Source organism: Microplitis mediator, chromosome 8, assembly GCF_029852145.1.
Source record: "Microplitis mediator isolate UGA2020A chromosome 8, iyMicMedi2.1, whole genome shotgun sequence".
NCBI lineage: Eukaryota > Metazoa > Arthropoda > Insecta > Hymenoptera > Braconidae > Microplitis > Microplitis mediator.
The window spans coordinates 17,600,677-17,621,139 of record NC_079976.1 but is presented as its reverse complement, the minus strand read 5'-3'; the positions used below and the strand labels follow the sequence as shown (position 1 = coordinate 17,621,139).

At 35.4% G+C, this 20,463-nt stretch overlaps 1 protein-coding gene across 1 annotated transcript; it reads left to right on the top strand.

The window, feature by feature from the left end:
* Positions 1-7,054: 7,054 nt before the first annotated feature.
* Positions 7,055-8,746, top strand: LOC130673853 (uncharacterized). The gene has a single exon (XM_057479067.1). It carries the CDS (start codon positions 7,055-7,057, stop codon positions 8,744-8,746), a length of 1,692 nt encoding a protein of 563 aa, XP_057335050.1.
* The last annotated feature ends 11,717 nt before the right edge of the window (positions 8,747-20,463 follow it).

Genomic DNA, 20,463 nt, shown 5'->3' with positions numbered 1-20,463 from the left:
GAAAGCTGAGAATTTTTTCTACAAAAACCTGTTATGTGCTCTTTTTTTAAAATAAATGATTTCCTCCAAAAAATTAGTGAAAAAGTTGAAAACAAAAGTTTTGTAAAAATTTAAAAAATCATGACTTTGAAACAGCTGCATATAAAAGGCTCAAATTTTCAGGGAATTTTTTTTTAATATATAGAACGACTTCACAAAGTTTGAACTAAATTGACGAGGGTCACCCCGTAATAATAATTTTATTTGGTGGAACGACCCATATATATATATATATATTTATTCATAAACCCAAGTTTTTGATGAGACGGTTGTAGTTGACGTGAAATGCCGAATCAGCGCACCATCGATGTTGGTCTTTCGCACTGTATTGTAATTATAATAAAATAAATGCAGGACTAGTTGGTGGTTAGGATGTTGGAATGTAACGGGTAAATTTAATAAATTACAATAATTTGAAATTTAAATTTTGAATAAATTTCCCGCGGTTGGTCAATGACCCAATAACCGATAGACCCCGTGATCTAGTTTATCGACTTGTCACCGGGAGCGCCAATTTTGGAGGCTCGTCCTCCAGAACCAATTAGAATTAATCAAATGGGGATACACCAGATAATTGCCGAAAGGTCACGAACTGACACTTTTATTAGTGCGTGCACGAGGTGAAAACAGACACAGTTGGACGGACCGGCGTTGCGATCAGACGCAAATCCAAGTACATAAAATTCAGGTAATTATAATTATTCTGGAGAGTTACTCGTGGAACCTTCTAGAAGCAATAATTTAATTAATTAACAATTCGTGTATCCGGCCGGTAGCCGATACACTACAATTATTATTACTTACTTCTACTGAATTTTTCACAGATACCTATATAAAATTTTGAGGCGAATAAAATTGAGGAGAGGAGAAAATTATTGTAAAGAACGTGGTCAACGGAAATCGGCAGCAGGGCTGGAGAGTAAAAGACGCCACGACCAATTGGAAGGAAAATTTCATAAAGAGGTAAATAAATTGTCGGCCGGTTGCCACAATTTATTAATTAATTAATTAATAATTAAGAAATTGGTGGGCAGTCGCCATTTCCGATTGATTAAAATAAATTACGAATTCTCGGCAGGAAGGCCAGAATCCAAAATTTATTTTACACGCGGTCCGTCGGATAAATTCTCGGCAAGAAAGCCAGAATTTATTAACAATAAAAATTATATATAAAAGCCAAATTTCTCGGCAGGAGGGCCAGAAATTTTTAATAATAAAATCTAGTTAATAAGAAAATATAGTCAGTAAATTAACAATTTTATTTAATAAGAATATTTTACAATTATAAAATTCAAAGACTGAAAGAAAGAAAAGTGCGGTGAATTAGTGATAAAAGATAAATTAAAATAAGTAATAAAATTTTTCAGTAAATTGATGTCAGTCATAATTGTAGAAATAAAACTGTTGATGCAAATAGGGAAAGATAGCGTCTGTCGCGGACAGCAGTTTTTCGGTGTCAGTAAATTCTTACTCAATAACTTGGTGCTCGAAAAACTGAAAGTATAAAAGTATGAAGAAATAAAAATACAGTCAGGAGAATTTTGAGAATAAAATAATAAAATTATTGTCGTGGAATTTTTGAGTATAAAATTTTGAAAGAAAAATATATGGTTGTGGAAATTTTAATGATATAATTTTAAATTAAAATAAATAAGAATTGTGAAAAATCTAAGTAACAGTTTTAGAAAAGAAAATTTTGAGATTAATTAAAAGTGTGTGTGTGAAAAGTTAATCGGTAAAATAACAAATTGTAAACGCGTGTGTGTGTAATACAGTCCTGGGGACTAGAATGTAAAACGTGTGTGTGTGAGAAAAGAAAATTGAGTTTCTGGTGGAAACGGTTTTAAATAATAGATCCTGGGGATCTGGCAAGTTGCCAATTTGTTTTATATAAAATTTGATCCAGGGGATCAGGCCGGTGGCCAATTTCGTGAAAGTCCAGGGGACTAAATTTATTTTAATTTGATCCAGGGGATCAGGCAAGTTGCCATTTTGCTACAAAGTCCAGGGGACTATTTTATTAATTAAAAAGATCCAGGGGATCAGGCAAGTTGCCATTTCGGTTATAGAGTCCAGGGGACTGATTTTATTTTAATTAAAAGATCCAGAGGATCAGGCCGGTGGCCATTTTGTTATAAAAGTCCAGGGGACTAAATTTTTATTTTACATTGATCCAGGGGATCGGCCGGTGGCCAAATCGTTCGTATATAAAGTCCAGGGGACTCGTTAATAATAAGAAAGGTTTTGTTTAAGTAGTCAATAAGAATAAAAGTCTGGTGGACAACCATTGTAAAGAATTTATAAGTGAGATAAACCCAGTGGGTAATAATATTATTAGTTAAAATAAATTTATAATTAATTAAGTGAATAAATTGTGTAAAACAATTAATTTAATCCCTCAATTCCCTCACTCTTATATATTTTCAACGACCCTGATTTATAATATTAACATCTCCGGTTCTGGAAGGCCGAGTCTTATCTTCCAGTGGCGCCCTTATTAAGATCAATTAATGAAGGGGCCAAACTTGGCAAGGTTGAGAAATACCCTGTTATAGGAAAAATACGCATATTTAAAAAAATAACAATATTTTTATTTGTCACAGCACAAAATTTCACTGGGTTACAAATTAAATCGTTGATTTAATTGATTTATGCTGTTAATTGTCTGAGCTCATGAATACGTAATTAAGTGAATGCAAATTGTAAAATTAAGCTCGAGTAATTGATTTAATTAATTGAACTAATTTATTTGAGTTTAGTTGAACACTGATTTGATTGTAAAAATGTCAGAATGAAAAGTAACATGAAATCAGAGGTTACCGAGTGAAGTTAATTGTTGAACACGTTAATTACTATTTCTAAATAACACCAGATGCATAATAATTGGATTATTAAGTTTTAATAATAATGATCACTGAATTAAATGAAGTTGATGAGCTCATATCAAATTGCACTGAATTTAATTTATTTGTTAAACACGTGGTAGCATGATTGCAGAGGCTACTGAGCGACATATAACTTTTAATTTATTTAAAAATATTGAGCATAATGATAATTAATTAATTGTTACATTGAGTCCTTCAATTATTAGAGCACTGGTAACAAGTAAATATTTAATAAATAATGCATCTGTTGTTTTCCCGATGAATAACCTCGTGGTCGATGATCGCTGAATTAGTTGAGTTCTTTGATAATTGTTAATTGAGCTTTTATGCTTGCAATTATAACAATAATCATATTTTTATAAAGCTTAATGATCACTGAATGCTTTGAATTAATTACTTTTATTCAATTACTCGTAATGAGCGCAAAATGAATTGATTAAAAATAACACGTGTTAGTAAATGAATATACGTAAATGAAAGATAATGGCGTCAGTCTTCTCGACACGAGGCAGGGAAATTCGATGCGCATGCGCCGCACTGCGCTAGTCAAGTTTGAATTGACAGACACTAGGCCCCAGTAGGTGCTGCCTCTATTTGCCGGAAGTGCAACTACATTAAAATTTGAATGTAGTTGTGATTACGCAACACACTGAAAAAGGAAAGGGGGGAGAAGAAGGATAAATGACTCGACTTTTCAACACTTACCCTATTAAGCTCTCGGCCGTTTCCATGAAGCAGACCGACAACATCTCTATCTGCTCATGGTTGGAAGCCAGAACGACCTCGAACCGTTTTGTTGACTCCAAGGCACCCTCGAAAAACCAGCGGGCCTCCCCTGACTCTGGTAGAAGATGCCTCGTAGCCACCAGCTTCACGCAGTCGATAATTTCGATGGCGTTGGCCAGGTTAACATAGCTGGCTAGACTCCCTACCAAGACGCCCAGAGTCAGGGTACTCTATAGAAAAAAAAAAATTGTTTTTAATTATTATAGAAACTTGATTCTCAAATTATATACAAAAATAAATATTCTTAATAACGGTAGCTACACTTACTCTTGAACTATCTCGGTGTATAATAAATTGAAGCCAGGTTGAAAATTCTGCAACATGCTCACTTGCAGCGTACATCCTGGCACAAGCAAGTCGTAAAGCGCACTGAGCTCAATTGAAATGCGTCTCAAGATAAGCCGGTAGCTGGAGATCAAATTCGCTCGTGCAGACGCGGCAAAACTAACTCACAACTAAACATCGTTAGATGTCAGTTCAATGCAGATACGCAATAATTGCGAACTATTCTCTCCAGCTTATTTCTTTAGCTTATTTCCCCAAGCTCACATATATGCTGTAACGAGGTTTAAGACACCTCATTATCATACCATGATAATAGACTATCACCCGAGATAAATTATCATATGTTACCGTGATTACCTGCTAACATATATGTCGATTATTATTATTATTGAATATTCCCTTTCCATTCGCTGTTTTAATGGAAGTGATGTGCATCTCGTCAGCGCATGAGCACCGACGTGAATCTATAAAAAGGCCTGTGCGCCGATTATTATTAGCTTTTCTACTCACTACTTATACTTTCACTTTCATCATGTTTTTATAATAAATATAGTTTACTTTTAACCTTTTTTTTAATTTTTACCCGTTTACGACTAATTATCCGGTAGTATCTAAGAACTTCCTTAGATAATATAATCATAGACTAATATGATTTTCCTAGCGTAAACCTGATTACACCTTATCCTAGCCTATACTACCTGCCTATAGAAGACGGAAATCCTGTAGAGGTGCATATCTGCTGTATCCTCATCCTAGCCTATAGTACCTGCCCATAGAAGACGGAAACCCCGTAGAGGTGCATACCTGCTTTATCCTTATATCCTACGATACCTGCTCGTAGAGGTGCATACCTGCTGTATTCTCTTCCTACGATACCTGCTCGTAGAAGCGCGTACTTGCCGCGATATTATCCTACAATACCTGCTTGTAGTTATTTCCGACAATTGTGATACTAGACTCACAATTGTTTTAGCTTGTAAGTTCATCTTTATCTGCATCAGTGAATCACCAGCTCTCAGGTAAGTATAATAATACTATTATTATGGCTTATTCAACTCCTAGTGCATATTCTTTAGTTAAATTATACTCATGTGGCTTGTCATGCAAATACCTAAAATCCATATTTATTATATACCATCTGTATGTAATCTGACCCCACGATTCCCGATCCTTTATATGTGATTTAATAACATATATGAATCTTAAGGTCAAACGGTCGTCTGGTCCCTACGAACCTGGTAATAAAGGCTCAATTACCAAATAAGTAGCAGAAATGCTAAAAAGGACACGGGCCCATTTAATTTAAATGGGTAACGGGCGGTTGATTCATCCTTCCTATAGGAGGTGGACCTCAACTTCGTTTCAATGCATATGTATATGCATCATATGCATCTGGAAAGATTAAAATAAACAATTGTAACTCTCCTTCTAAGTAATAATATTATTTAATCTTTATATTTAAGTATATATTAATTATTATTTGGTGATAGGAAAATCATAGATCTTAGGGGAAAACCAAAACAAAATTCATATTAAAATAAATACATGTATGAATTGTAACATGATGGAAAAATTTGACATTGACCCGTGGTATAAAATTATTTCAAGATAATAAATCGTTATCCAGTGAGCTAATTTCGGTGACATCTATGATCACCATTCCGACTTTGACCGAGCAATCGATCCGACACATTGATTGAAACGAGCGATCCGGGATAGACCACGCGATCAATTAGAGCTTCCAAAAAACTTGCCTCTCGCAGATCCAAATTTTCATGTACTGCGTCCTGTCGACATACTAATTGGTGCGGTTACCACAGTCGCGCTCTTACAATCCGGTCAAATAAAAATTAACCCTACACAAGGTGACTTATTACTGCAAAAAACTCATTTAGGCTGGGTAGTCGTTGGGGGGTTGGAAGCGAATAAAAAGGCACAAATTGATTCGTGTTGCTTGACTAGCTTACAACAGACCTTAGAAAAATTTTGGGAGATTGAAGATCTATCTAACAAAACTGTATAAACTACCAAAAATGATTTATGTGAAAAACGTTATGTTGATCATGTTCAGCGTGCTCCTGACGGGAATTACGTCGTTAGATTGCCGTTTCGATACGAAGATTTCGATTTAGGTGATTCTCGTTCACAGGCACTTCGTCGATTTTTTTCTTTGCAGCGGAAGTTACAAGCCAATCCAGATTTGAAGCTAGAATATCACAAGGTCATGAAGGAATATATCGATTTAGGACATATGTCACTCGTTTCTGACGAATCTCCTCCGGGATATTACATTCCACATCATGCAGTAATTAAAAGTACAAGTCTCACCACGAAATTATGGGTCGCTTTCGATGCTTCCGCTAAGACTAGTAACGATTTATCGCTTAATAAGGTGCTGATGGTCGGAGCTACTATCCAGGACAAACTCTGTGAACATTTGTTGTGTTTTCGTACTCACGTATTCGTCATAACAGCAGACATTGAAAAGATGTACCGGCAGATTCTGATCGCCCCTGAAGACCGGCGATACCACCGGATCTTCTGGTACAGCGATGGACGTATCTCTGTGTTCAATTTAAACACCGTGACTTTCGGAGTCAGTTCGTCTCCTTTTCTGGCCATCCGTACTTTACATCAACTTGCACGCGAAGAAGAAAAAACTTTTCCACTAGCTAGTCCAATTGTCCAGCGAGATTTTTATGTCGATGATCTTCTTACAGGAGCAGATACGTTAGATGAAGTCTTACGTTTACGTGATGAGATCATTGAGCTGTTGAAGTTAAGTGGTTTCAATATTCGTCAGTGGGCATCCAACCACAGTCATGCATTGGACAACGTTGCCAGCAAAACTTTCGAATCTGAATCGGGTATGCCTCAGGAAGCTATACCCAAGACACTTGGGATAGCTTGGAATTCTCGTTTAGACATTCTCGTTTACACATCTAGGCCGATCGCTCTCAAAGAAAAATTTACTAAACGTCTCATTCTCTCTGAAATCGAAAAAAATTTTCGATTCACTAGGTTTACTAGGTCCCATCGTTTCCGCAGCTAAAGGAATCATGCAAGATTGTTGGCGTCTGAAGATTGGTTGGGATGAATCTGCATCACAGGAATTAGCAGCCAAGTGGCTGTCCTTTGCCGAACAACTAACGCACATGCCTGCAATTGACATCAATCGTCGTCTTATCATCGATCAGCCAATTGGAGTCGAAATCCACGGGTTTTGCGACGCTAGTAAACTATGTTATGGAGCTTGCATCTATATCCGTTCTACCAACAGCTCGAATCAAGTCTGGGTCGGCTTAGCTTGTTCGAAGTCACGTGTCGCACCACTCAAGGAAACTACGATTCCCAAACTCGAACTCTGTGGGGCTCTCACACTCGCTAGATTATATCACAACGTTCAATCAACTCTTGGGGTTTCTATATCGCGCTTAGTTCTTTGGTCGGATTCCACGATCGCTCTCGCTTGGATCAAAAAATCTTCAGTCGTATTAAAGGTATTCGAATCAAATCGAGTCAAGGAAATTCAGAAACTCACCGCAGACGTCGAATGGTGGTACGTAGGAACTAAAACTAATCCAGCTGACGCTCTATCCCGCGGACAATTTCCGCGAGAATTTCAGACTAATTCAAATTGGTTTCAGGGTCCGTCTTGGTTATCGCAGTCGTCTAATTTTTGGCCTACTAATCCTACTCTCGAAACTCAGGGTCCACTGGAAACTCTGGAACTTCAATGTCTTGTCATTCAATCTGAACCATCTGTCATTTTTAATCGATTCTCATCTTATTCTAAACTTATTAACGTCATTTCACTTTGTCTTCCCTGGAGATCTTCTAGCATATTCAAAACCAATCGCGTGTCTGTCGCAGAACGTCATCAGACAGAAACTCGAATTTTACATCTCATTCAACAGGAACAGTTCGGCTCAGAAATCAGCAACTTAGAAAATTCTAAACCAGTCAAAAGTGCTAAATTGGGGGCTTTCGATCCATACTTTGGTAATAGCGGTTTACTTCAGGTCGGTAGTCATCTAAAAAATTTTGATTTAACTCGTTCACAGAAACACCCTATTCTCTTGCCATCTCATCATTATGTGACAGATCTCATCATTCGGGACACCCATCAGCGCATGCATCACGCCGGAATTCTGAGTACTTTGTTTGCTATTCGTCAGCGGTTCTGGCTTCTTGACGACAAGAATCAGGTCCGTAAAATCGTTCGTAAGTGTGTCGTTTGTATCCGTCACCGTCCGGAGCCTATACAATACAAGATGGCCGACTTACCAAGATTTCAAGTCCAAGGTTCATATGCTTTCGAACACACCGGGTTAGATTTTTGTGGTCCCTTTCTCATCAAGGAAAAACGTTATAATCGTGAAACTCGTTCTTGTAATACCACTCTCATCAAGGCGTACGGTTGTATCTTCATTTGTATGTCCACTCGAGCAGAACACATCGAAATCGTCAGTGATCTAAGTACTGATGCATTTCTAGCTAGTTTTCGACGATTTATCGGTCGCAGAGGTATTCCATCACACGTCCATTCGGACAACGGGTTAAATTTCGTCGGTGCTAGTAATCAACTTCATGAACTCTACAGTCTTCTTCAATCGAAAGATCACCAGGATCAGGTGCTTTTATTTTCTAATCCACGTAACATCACTTGGCATTTCAATCCGCCTCTTTCACCTTACTTCGGTGGAGTGTGGGAGGTAGCCGTAAAATCTTTTAAACACCATTTTAAGTAAATTTCAACTAACCCTAATAGCACAGTTTGCTTAGCAGAGATTTACTTCACAAAATTTTTCATTAAATGACCGTTAGTTCTAGGCTTTTCTGTTTTCAACGACAATTTGTGTACAACTTGCTATACATGTTCAGGTAAATTTACTGTTCGAACTAAAATGCGAATTCACTTCAAAAGGTGACTAAAAAAAACTTGTCAATTTTCAGGGAAATTTTTATATCAATTCACTGTTAATTAGACTTAAAAAATTGTAAAGTATTTATTTACCGTCAAATAGTAGACATTTTTATTTATCAATTTGTTTACCTTCTGTAATGGTAAAAATGAACACTTCGAACTTTTTTTCGAGTAAAAAAAATTGCCTCTAGATTAAGGAGAAATCAACCGCAAAATTTTTTTTCCACTTTTTCTGTCAGATTGTCGACAAATTCGCGCTGCAAATTTCCGGTAATTTTAACTGTAAAATTACTGTCTTCACGCTAAAGTGGCTATGAAGGAAGTTAAATTTCTAAGTTGATAACAGAATGGCTATCAGGGTTAGTTCAATCAAAGTAACCCATTATGTATATTATATTTTCAAGTGAATAATGATCCAAACTACTGATTGCTCCCAAATATATACAAAATAATTTTAAATATGCTTTGGCATGTATTCTACTATAGTCTATTAGATAATACTCGATATCTCATATAGTATATAAGAGCAGTGCTACCACCATGACAAATGTCAAAAATGGACGATTATGTAAAAAAATTTGTAGGATCACAAAACGTGGGCGAGCACGTTTCAATAGAGTATATTATTGTTTATCAAGAATTAATTGTTAGAAACAGAACTAATTCAGTAAAAAATGGGTAGAATATATAATAATTTATACTTTTAAAAGTTATTTAGGGCTTAAAAAAATATTTTATGGCAATTAAAAATTTGGAGCTGTCAAAATGAGGTCTGTCTACAGAATAGAGACACGACAGGCTCGCGCTACACACTCACACACATACGTGTGTTTGAACGTGTACTTGGCGCGAGACACTGCCGTGTCTCTGGATAAAAAAAAAAAAGTATAGGAGTCTTTATGAAAAAGTTAACAAATCAGAACGTAAACATTTAATCTAAATAATTCGTTTATGGCACGAGTGCTTGAGGCATGCTCATTTGGATTTTCCAAACTTTTTTTCAATCCCGCCACATTCCAGAAACCAACCTTGTAAAACACTTTTCCCCCCTTCTTCTTTCTCTCTCTAGCCCCCCTTTCTCCCCCACCTTCCTTTCCCTTATCCTTATTCGTTTCCCGTCCTTGCTACCCAAATCTCATTCACTTCGTCCCATACCTTCAATTCTCCATTCACTCACATCCTCATGTAACCTACTTTCACTCTCTTTCCCTGCATTCTCTCTTTTTGTGCTTCTCTCTCAATCATTCACCTGGTTCTCCTATTATCAACCGTTAGATCATCATCAATTCTTTCTCGCTCCCCCTTCAATTTACTTTTTGCCTTCATAACTTCTTTCTTTTTCTCTATCCCTTCTAGTTCTACTCATACTATTCCCCTTCCATCTCCATCTGCACCTCCTACTTTTCTCATTTTTACTCTCCCTTCTACTACCCTCAATTTTTCTCATATATTGTCTACCTCCTTCACATATTCCTCCCCCTCTCCTAATTTAACTCTTCTAATTACGATATTTTTCCTTCTCGTCTCTCTCTCCCTTTTGTCCTTTTTCACTTCTAGCTGCCTGACACATCTTTTCTCAACCCCATTTCCCCTTCCCCCTTCACTTTCATTCTCCTCATCTCTTGCCCCCTTACCACTGTCCCTATCTTTCTTCCTATCCTTTTCTAAACTTTCTACCTTTTTTTCTGGTTCCTCTATCCTTTTTCCCATTTCCACCCTCTCCTCCGCCCTCTCCTCCTTCCACCACCTCGTCATTTCCTCTCTTGCCTTTCTAGCCTCCGATGCCAACTCCTCTACTCTTCGCCCCAATCTTCTCGCACTCCGACTTCATTATTCCTTCTACCATTTTAAACATTTCCTTCATTTTCAAATCCTTTTATTCTTTTTCCGGCGTCCTAACGACTATCCTACTCCTTTTAAAAACCTCCGCTTTTTCTAACTCCTTCGACAGTCTCACTTCCCCCTCTTGTTCCCTTTTTTTCTCTTTCCTCTAAGCACTGCCTCTACTAGTTCCCCTTCACTTCCCCTTCTACTTAACTTTACTCTTTCTATAACTGGTCTTTTCCCACTTCCTTCATCACCCATACCCCTCACTACTTAGCTCTTCTACTTACTCCCTGTTTTACCCACTCCCACTACACGACACTCTTACCGCTTACCTTTCTACCTTATCTTCTTCGCTAACTCTCTACCTAACCCACCCCAATGTCTCTACCTGATAATTTCTGCTTTACGCACTTGTCGTCCCCCCTTTTCCACGCCTCCCTCAGCTCTACCTCTCTAACCTCACTTTCTTTTTCCCTTACTAAAACACCCTACGAACCCTCACATCCTTTTCACCCTTTTCACTCTTATATTTCCACGTACTCTAAAAACTTCCCTCTTTCCCACCGACTTTTTACACTTTTCTTTTTTCCCAATCTTCGCCTAATTCCCCAAAAATTTTTGCCAATCACAAAAACCACTCACACTTACTCTGTCGCCGGAAACGGAAGATAAATAATCTAATAATATAAATTTGTAAAAGTTGTGAAAAATTAGAGTGAATAAGTGACGTTTGTTGTAATTGAAACATTAAATAAAAGACAAGTTCATCACTCAATCCGTTCGATTTTCATTCGAAAGTAGAACATAAGATATCATCCTACCAACCCAGCCGCATCCATTCTACTAACCCTACAGGAAGGCCGATTGAGCTGTTTAGTTCTGGAAGGATAATAGCTGCCGCACTAGAAGAATTGACATCGAAAGGTAGGTGAAAGAACTATTATTCTATCATTCTTCAAATATTCTTGCCTGATACAAGAGCACCAGTCTCTTCGAAAACGTTTGGGTTCTTAATTTTCGGAATGATCCACTATAAATAATAAATTATAGGAAGATAATTTCTTCCTCGTATTCTTGATTGTTGTCCGCACCCTCCAACCCGCTTGTCTAAAATTACTATCGCTATCAAAGGGAGAAATCCTGGATAAATAATTAAAAATTAAGCAGCGGATATGACACTTTACAATTATTTATTTATTTATTAACGCCACTCGGCAATTATACAAAAATTCACACAAAATGTGTATCTATAGAACATAAGTAGATAATATAATATCATCAAGTATAATCTCATAAACTAACTAATGCATTGCACAGATTTCCATCATAATCTATACAAAATCTTATATATAAATTATAGCAGAAAAATAAATATAACAGAAATATACCAGAAAAGGAATCTATTATTTAAATAACAACATTAAATTAAATTAGATTAGAAATTCAGCAGAAGAAATGGTAAATATCATAACTATAAATTGATACAAGGTTCATTTTCACTACCAGTGCGCTGTGCACTATAGATCAGATCACTTCGGGATTACGCTCCTTGCACACTTTTTGATGTCCTTTGTCGATACATCGAAAATATCAATTTGTGGAATAAACTCATTCACTGCTTTCGAGATACGATATATATGGACTCTCGTTGCGTAGTTAGTTCCAGCAATGGGCAATTCCAACGTTCTTACTGATCTTAAGTTTGTAGCTGGTACCACAAAGTTTAATCGATTTAATACATCCGGGACATCTAGGTGACCATTTATAACACTTGCCCCATAGCAGAACGTCAGATACTTCCTTCTGACAAACAGCTCCTTGTATCCGACATAATCATAACCCTGTCTTCGATCCAAGGTCATTCCTCTTCGATTGAGCCTGTATCTAATATGCCTAATAAATTTGACCTGCACTGCTTCTAGCTTGTCAATCTGGTATCTGTGTATCGGATCCCATATGACACACCCATACTCCATGACCGGTCTTACAAGGGAATCAAATAATTTTATCAGGGTCCTATCTAAACTAAAGTCCTTACTCGATCTTAAAATATTTCCCAGAACCTTATTAGCCTTGAGCGTAACACAGTGAACGTGCTTATCGAAAACTAGTTTTGTGTCAACGTACACTTCCAAATCTCTGATACCATCCGCCTGTGAGAGCACATGGTTGCCGATGTAATATTGATTGTCACTGACCACTGCTCGCCGGGAAAATTTCAACACAGCACATTTCTTAACGTTTAGGCTCAATTTATTTACTTCACATCAGTTACTTAATTTATTAATGTCATCTTGCAGTATGAGTATGTCATAGGGATGGTAAAGTCGACTTCGATTTTAATCGAAAATCGATTTTTCACTCAAAATAATCGATTTTTTACAATCGAACTATCGTCATCGAAATCGATTGATAATCGACTTCAAGCTTCCGACTTTAGTACGGTTGACGTCGCAACAGCAGCGCACCAAAGTCCGCAGATGCTATTTTCATGCAAATGGAAAATATAAAGACGAGATCTGTTCACGCAGAGAATTTTACAGTATTTTTTGCATCAAAAATTTATACACAAATTACTATAGTCATAGTAACATGAGGACAGTATGGAATTATTGTACAAATTACCAATACTGTAGAAATTTTTGAAATACATCGAACAGAATTCACAAGGTGCATTGTAATTTTGACAAAGCAACAAGTAAAATTCATACCAACTGCATAGTAAAATTTACCAGGCTAAATCAGAATATTTAGTATGCAGTTGGTATAAATTTTGTCTGTTGCTTTTTCAAAATCACAATGCACCTTGTAAATTCTGTTCGATATATTTTAAAAATTTCTACAGTATCATTTGTTACTATGATCAAAATGTCCTCATGTTACTATGACTATAGTAATTTTTCTATAAATTTTTGATGCAAAAAATACCGTAAAATTCTCTGTGTGTGATTATGCCTAATAACTTATCGCTAGTAACACATCACTGTTTACATTTTTTTAATAACTCTCTCATGACTACATATTTTTTAGTACTAATAGTCTTTTTTACCGCTGTTTGCAATTTAAATTTCCAAATAAGTTCCTGTGATTCATAACAAACACCAAATCAACAAATATGTCAAGTATAAACGATAAGTACGGAGAAATCATTTAGATCTAATAGGTTTAAGTGTTTGTTTTCGAATATTTTAAATTGTTGTTCTTGTATGTTGATAGAGCTTAAAAGTATGGATATGTTGAAATAAAAGTTACAATATAAATATAAGTTTTGAATCTTTGTCTTTTAAGTAAATTATCATATTGTATGCAATAGTTTGCTTGAATGATAGAATAACCGAAAAAATCGATTAAAATCGATTGTGAACAACGATTAATCGATTCTTATAATTACAAAAATTACGATTAATCGAAAAATTGAAAATCGATTTTTTGAATTCCGTTTCCATCCTTAGTATGTCACCCACATTCATAATGCATCTGAAAATTTTTTAGTCGTCAGCAAGCAGCGCACATTCGGACGACAGAGCATTACTAATATCATTAACAAATATACAGAAGAGGATGGGACCAAGATGCGACCCTTGAGGCACCCCAGAGGTAACCTCAAACTCCCTGGAAATATGATTACTAATTTTGACCCGTAGATTCTTCCCTCTCAGATATGACGCAAACCAGTCCAATATAAACCCCGACATTCCGTATTTTTCCAGTTTAGCCAGCAATACTTCATGGTTCACCATATCGAAGGCTTTACTGAAGTCTGTATATATGGAATGGACTTCCCACTTGTCGGATAGGTGCTGCGATATATACTCTGTATAAGTCATCAAATTTGTTGTTGTGGACCGGGCCTTCATAAAACCGTGCTGCTGATTTATCATCATGCCTTGAACCAGAACTCGATGTTACCAAGGATCATCTTCTCAAAAAGTTTGGACAGTGCCGATTGAATGCAAACTTGCCTATAGTTGTTGACCTCATTTTTAGCGCCAGATTTGTGGAAATTGTAAATTATTATTTAGAATAATTTAAGATAATTTAAATCTTCAATATTGCATCGTTAAATCACGCTGCTTTCAAGTATAATTTTCAAATAAATCATTTTGAATTATATAGAATCATGAAAATGGAAAATTTAATTTGAGGCTGAATAGTATTCTTTGGAATCATTTGAATCATTTCAAATTAAATTGAATTAGAGAATATATTGCAAATTCTGGTTCCTCGGACAATTCAGTATTTGAAATAATTTAAACTCTCGAATGATTTCAAATTATATTGAATTAGAAAATAATGTCGCATATTTTTTCGGACCAAGTTTATCGAAAGTTTCATGTCCTATAAATTTACAAATATTTCAGTTCGGAAAATAATTTTATTACAGTCTAACAAACAAAGTCTAAAAAACAAAAAAATTTTTTACTCATAAAAATAAAATTTTTTCCCCCTAAGTTCCAAGTTCTGTCGCTTTTTTTTTATCATCTCTAAGCGTATAAAACACGATGAGACCTTTTTTTGCAGAGACTTTAATTTCCTACAAGATCTCAGAATCCAAAAATCGGAGAAACAATTTTTTCACATAGTTGCTAGAAAATAAAAAAAAGTTTTTCAATGTATGTGTGAGTGTGTGTGTATGTTTGTTTGTAAAGATTTTTTATTTCAGATTGTCGTGATTCTGAACCCACCTAATTATCATACTGTAAACAATACTAAGGTTGTATTAATCACCCAATTCAACTTAGTATTTACTATTCAATTCTCTGTATTATTTATCATACCTCATTATCCTCATCATTAAAATCCTCGTGAAGCAATTCAATCGATCCCGATTCTTCTGCCTAAAAAAATAATTTAAAAATGATAAATAATTGAGGATTTTTTCAAAAATAAATGTTCATAATAAAAATATGTGTGGAGACTTACATCAAACCAAATTTCATCTTCTTGACTTTGTTCATTGTAATCATCATGAAACCATAAATTTTCTTTATTCTTCAATCGTTCATTGTTTTGATTATGAATCCACAAATCTTCATGACCTTGATTTATTTCGTTGTCCTCACAAAGTCTTGGATTCCTATTTATATTTGGCATATTTAAGCTTTGCCAATCGGCAGGTTCTAAAATGATTCAGCTTCAGTTATTGTTGCGGACTGTATGGTATTATCAACAGTTTCGGTAGGACCATCAGTAAAGTCATTTCGATCTGTTACGAATAGTTTGGCTTCACATACATTTCATCTAAATTTTACTATAGGATAATTTGGATTAAGTTTATTTAAAATTTAAGAAACTAAAACTAAAAGACTGTGAAAGAGCGATAAGACGTTAATGTTATAACAGTTAAATTTATTAGTAAAATTGAAGTCAGTTTTTGTTGTATAAATTGTTTATTAACGTGAAGACAAATTATAAAGGAATTGAAGAGAGAGAGAGAGAGAGAGAGAGAGAGAGAGAGAGAGAGAGAGAGAGAGAGAGAGAGAGATTGATTGATCGATTTATTTATGCTAAGGCACAGGCCAAATGGCAAATTCAAGTACAATAAAATTTATAAGTACATAAACTAATACATAAATCAGAAAAATTTGCGATTCTTCAATTCAACTAATAAACTAAATTAAATAAAATTAATTTTTCAATTAATAACAGCAAAGAACTAAATAAAATATTCAAGTAATAACAGCTGATAAAAGATCAAAGTTGTGATTTTAAACACTTGGAATCCTATGGTAATTGTCAGAGGGTAATTTTCAGAGATATTGTCTACTTTTACAATAATATCATTAATGATCCAAATTTAACAAATATTCAAAGATCTTATTCTTGAACACTTCAATACTAGATGAGTTGACGATCTGTTCAGGTAATTCTTCCCACAAACGCATTACACTCACTTGGAATGATCGCTCCATGAAGGTCGTAGCAAAAAGCGGAAATTTGTAGAAAGAGTGTTTTTTGGCAGCTAACCTGTTTGAGCGTCTGACTTCAGTCTCTTCAATAAACAAGTCTCGCAGGTACTTGGGTTTACCAACTTGAAGTAGTTTATAGAAATAACAACTCATAAAATACATTCTACGATATTTCACAGAGAGCCATCCCAATTTTCGTCGATAAGGTGTTATATGCTCATCTTTTCTAAGATTAAAAATAAATCTAATTGAACAATTTATTGCACGCTGAAGTTTCAAATCATTTTCAGATGTTGAGTCTACCAGTACGACGGAACAATAATCAACAAGTGGTAAGATGGTTGCTAATACTAATAATTTCCTTATGTCAGTTGAAAAAATGTTCTTTCGAACTTTAAGACAGTGCAGAGCTGAATTCACTTTGCTGACTAATTGAGTGACATGATGATTCCAACTAAGGTTCTTGCTAATATGCAACCCCAAGCACTTGGTTGTATCAACATAAGGAATTATGACACCATCTATGATAATCGGTGGTAAATCAAAATCACTTAGTTGCTTCAATTTACTATTCGATCCCAAAATCATAGCTTTGGTCTTAGACAAGTTTATCTCCAAGCCATACTTCTTGGCCCAATTTGCAACTGATTGTGCATCAACATTGACCTGTCTAACTGCCTCATGGAGCTGATATAAGAAAAAGTGTAGGTAGATATATTTGTCATCAGCAAATAGACCATGATTGCAAAACACTAACCATCTGACTACAGAATTCATGACAATCAGAAATAGGATTGGACCAAGAACAGAACCTTGTGGAACACCAGATGAAGTTATGAGGAGCTGAATTGGAGTCTCGAGATCATTCAATATTGACTGAGAACGATTTGATAAGTAGGAGAGAAACCAGATAATTGTTTCCACTGAAAATCCAAGCTCGAATAACGCAGTCAATATGATTTTGGGATCAACATAGTCAAAAGCCTTACTCAGATCAAATAAGACTATTATAGTAAGTTTGTTCTTGTCCATTGCCTGTCTAATATCATCAGTAAGCCTCAATAATGCTGACTGTGTGCTGTAGTGCTTCCTAAACCCAGATTGAAAAGGATCCAGTAGTTCATTATCTTCCAGATAGGTTATAACTTGATTGGCAATGATTCTTTCGAAAACTTTGGCGAGGTGTGATAAATTTGCTACAGGACGGGTATCAGATGGAGATCTAGGCGGTGAAATTTTGTTCAGAGGGATTATGAAGATAACTTTCCAAATGTCAGGAAAAATCCCAGTATCAAGAGATCTATTGAATAAGGCAGTAAGAAATGAGACTTGCGGTAGGTGATCTCGCAGCCATCTTAAATCCAGTCCATCGGGACTTTTCCCTTTAGACTTTGAGAGAGTAATATGCAATGCCTTAGTGACATCAACGATGTCAATCTTGATCCACTTAAATGAACACTCAACTTGTCTTGAATAATTCAAGGGCAACAAATCAACAAAATTTTTACTGCAAGGTGGGTGTTTTCTCACTATGTTTGCGTAATATTCATTCAGTTCAAGAGCATCAAAGAAGTTTAACGGAGATGAAGGATTTGACTTAATTAATCCAAGATGTTTGAGCTTACTCCAAATAGATGAACCATATGAAAGATTCGCAAGAGTAGTTTTCAAGTATTCTTCACGAGCATAATTCACCTCAGCTTTGAGATTTTTTCTTTTAATTCTAAAAAGAGCAAGCAGATTTGGATCCCGATATCTTCTAGCTTTCTTATAAATCTCGTCACGCTCTTTGCACTTTACTTTCAATTCCTTTGTAAACCAGGGATTTCTATGTCGGACAATCTTTTTAGTAATTTCTGGTGCAAACAAATCCAGGGAAGATAGGACATTAGATTTGAAGAAAGTCAGTAATTCATTTGGATCTGAATTTTCCAAAACAGTATTATCAATTTTTAGAGAATTTATCAAAGTACTTGAGAGGACTTGATGATCGCAATGTCTCAAATTTCTATAAGTAATTTTCTTTGGTGCTGGTTTTGAGCAATTTAACTTGTACTCGCAAAATAAATAATCATGGCCATCAATGAACGGAGAATCTGATTTAGAAAAGGAAACTAATTTACTATCACTGTCCAGCAAAATGACATCCAACCAAGAATCATGATTATTTTTATGGAAAGTAGCACCATAAGGCACACAGAACAATGACGATTCTAAAATGAAGCATTTCAAGTGTCTTGCCGTGCAGCTATCGTCCAATAAATTACAATTTAAATCACCAGCTATAATGATATTATTAAAATTTGGAGCAAGTTTTGAATAGATATCAAAAAATTCATTGAGGAATAGTCCTTTGGGTCTTCTATAAATGCAGGATAATAAAAGGTGAGATCCAGAAAAAAGGGTGACATCAGCTATCAAATACTCTGGCTGGTTCAGATGATCAGAAGTAGAAATATGTAAAACCTTGACTTTTAGAGACTCATGGACAAGACAGGCCACTCCACCTCCCTGGATGTAACGACCAGTATCTGTATTTCTTAAAATTCGATCTCTTCGAACAAAATTGTAGCCATTCAGTGAGAAAATACTGTTATCGTGAGAAGGTTTTAACCAAGTCTCAACAAGAATAATAATGTCGGGTTTAGTATCATAAATCAAATTAAGTAATTGAGCAGTATGACCAACAAGGCTATTTATATTTAAGCTAAGTACATTTGATGATAAAGTAATTTTTCCAGTTAAGTTATTAATTGAATTAATTAATTGCTAATCGAGTTTAGCAAGATCAGCAGAACAATTTATCTTAAACTTTTCAGAGCCATCATCCTTCTTCGCATAAATCTGACCACTTGTCACCCAAACATACTTAAAGTTTTTTAGTTTAGCCTTCTCTTTTGTTTTAAGTAGCAACTTATGTACCTCCGGCAACAAAAACTCATTTACGTAGATAGCACCTTTGAAATTATGATCAACACAAGCCGGAAACACAGTTTTAGCCAGCAAATTTCTTGACTTACGTTTCGAAGTAATAATAAAATCACGTACTCGAGATGACTTCAAGTCAACAAGATAAGAATGACTGCTAGTCTTATCCTGTCTAGGCTTGTTTTTATTTTCAAATTTGCGAGTACTCAAAACATCACTGACCAAATTCGGTAAATCTAAGGCATTAAGAACAGCAGACGGAATTTCTGAAGGTGATAATGTGTTTGCTACTGAGTCAGGAACACCTGAGATCACTAACTCAGTAGTGTTTAAGAAGCTGTAGGACAGTGAGGTGTTGGTAATTCAGTCTTGTACCAGTGACAGCAAACGCCACCAGCGGCAAAATTTTGACTTAAACAGCAATGTCAATCTTATCGATAAAAATAAAATTGTAGATTAGCCACATCTACGTCACGTATTTGTATTATTCAACTACAATTATTGGGAAATCAACATGATTTTATGTTCAACTGTAATAAAATTATTTATAACATGAACAACCAATTTGAAATGACTAGGTTGCGAATAATGGTTCAGAATAGCTCTGATATTGAAAGAAAATATTCGACCATATCCTTAGTCATCAAATCGTTTGAATCAAGTTTAAAATACAAAAATGCGTAGTAAAAATAGAATTATTTTGCAAACTAATTTTTCATTTACCAAAAAGAGTTCGAAAATACAACTGGCAGCATTTCTATTCCCCAGGTGCGAATAATTGATATGACATTATGAAGAAACTGTTTGTAAAAATATACAATTTTTCTAAACGGCGTTTTTTCGAAATCTTATTGATATCTCAACGCACTTTTAAATT

Coding starts and splice junctions, on each gene's coding strand:
- LOC130673853 (XM_057479067.1), top strand. CDS start 7,055: ATGCAAGATTGTTGGCGTCTGAAGATTGGTTGGGATGAATCTGCATCA.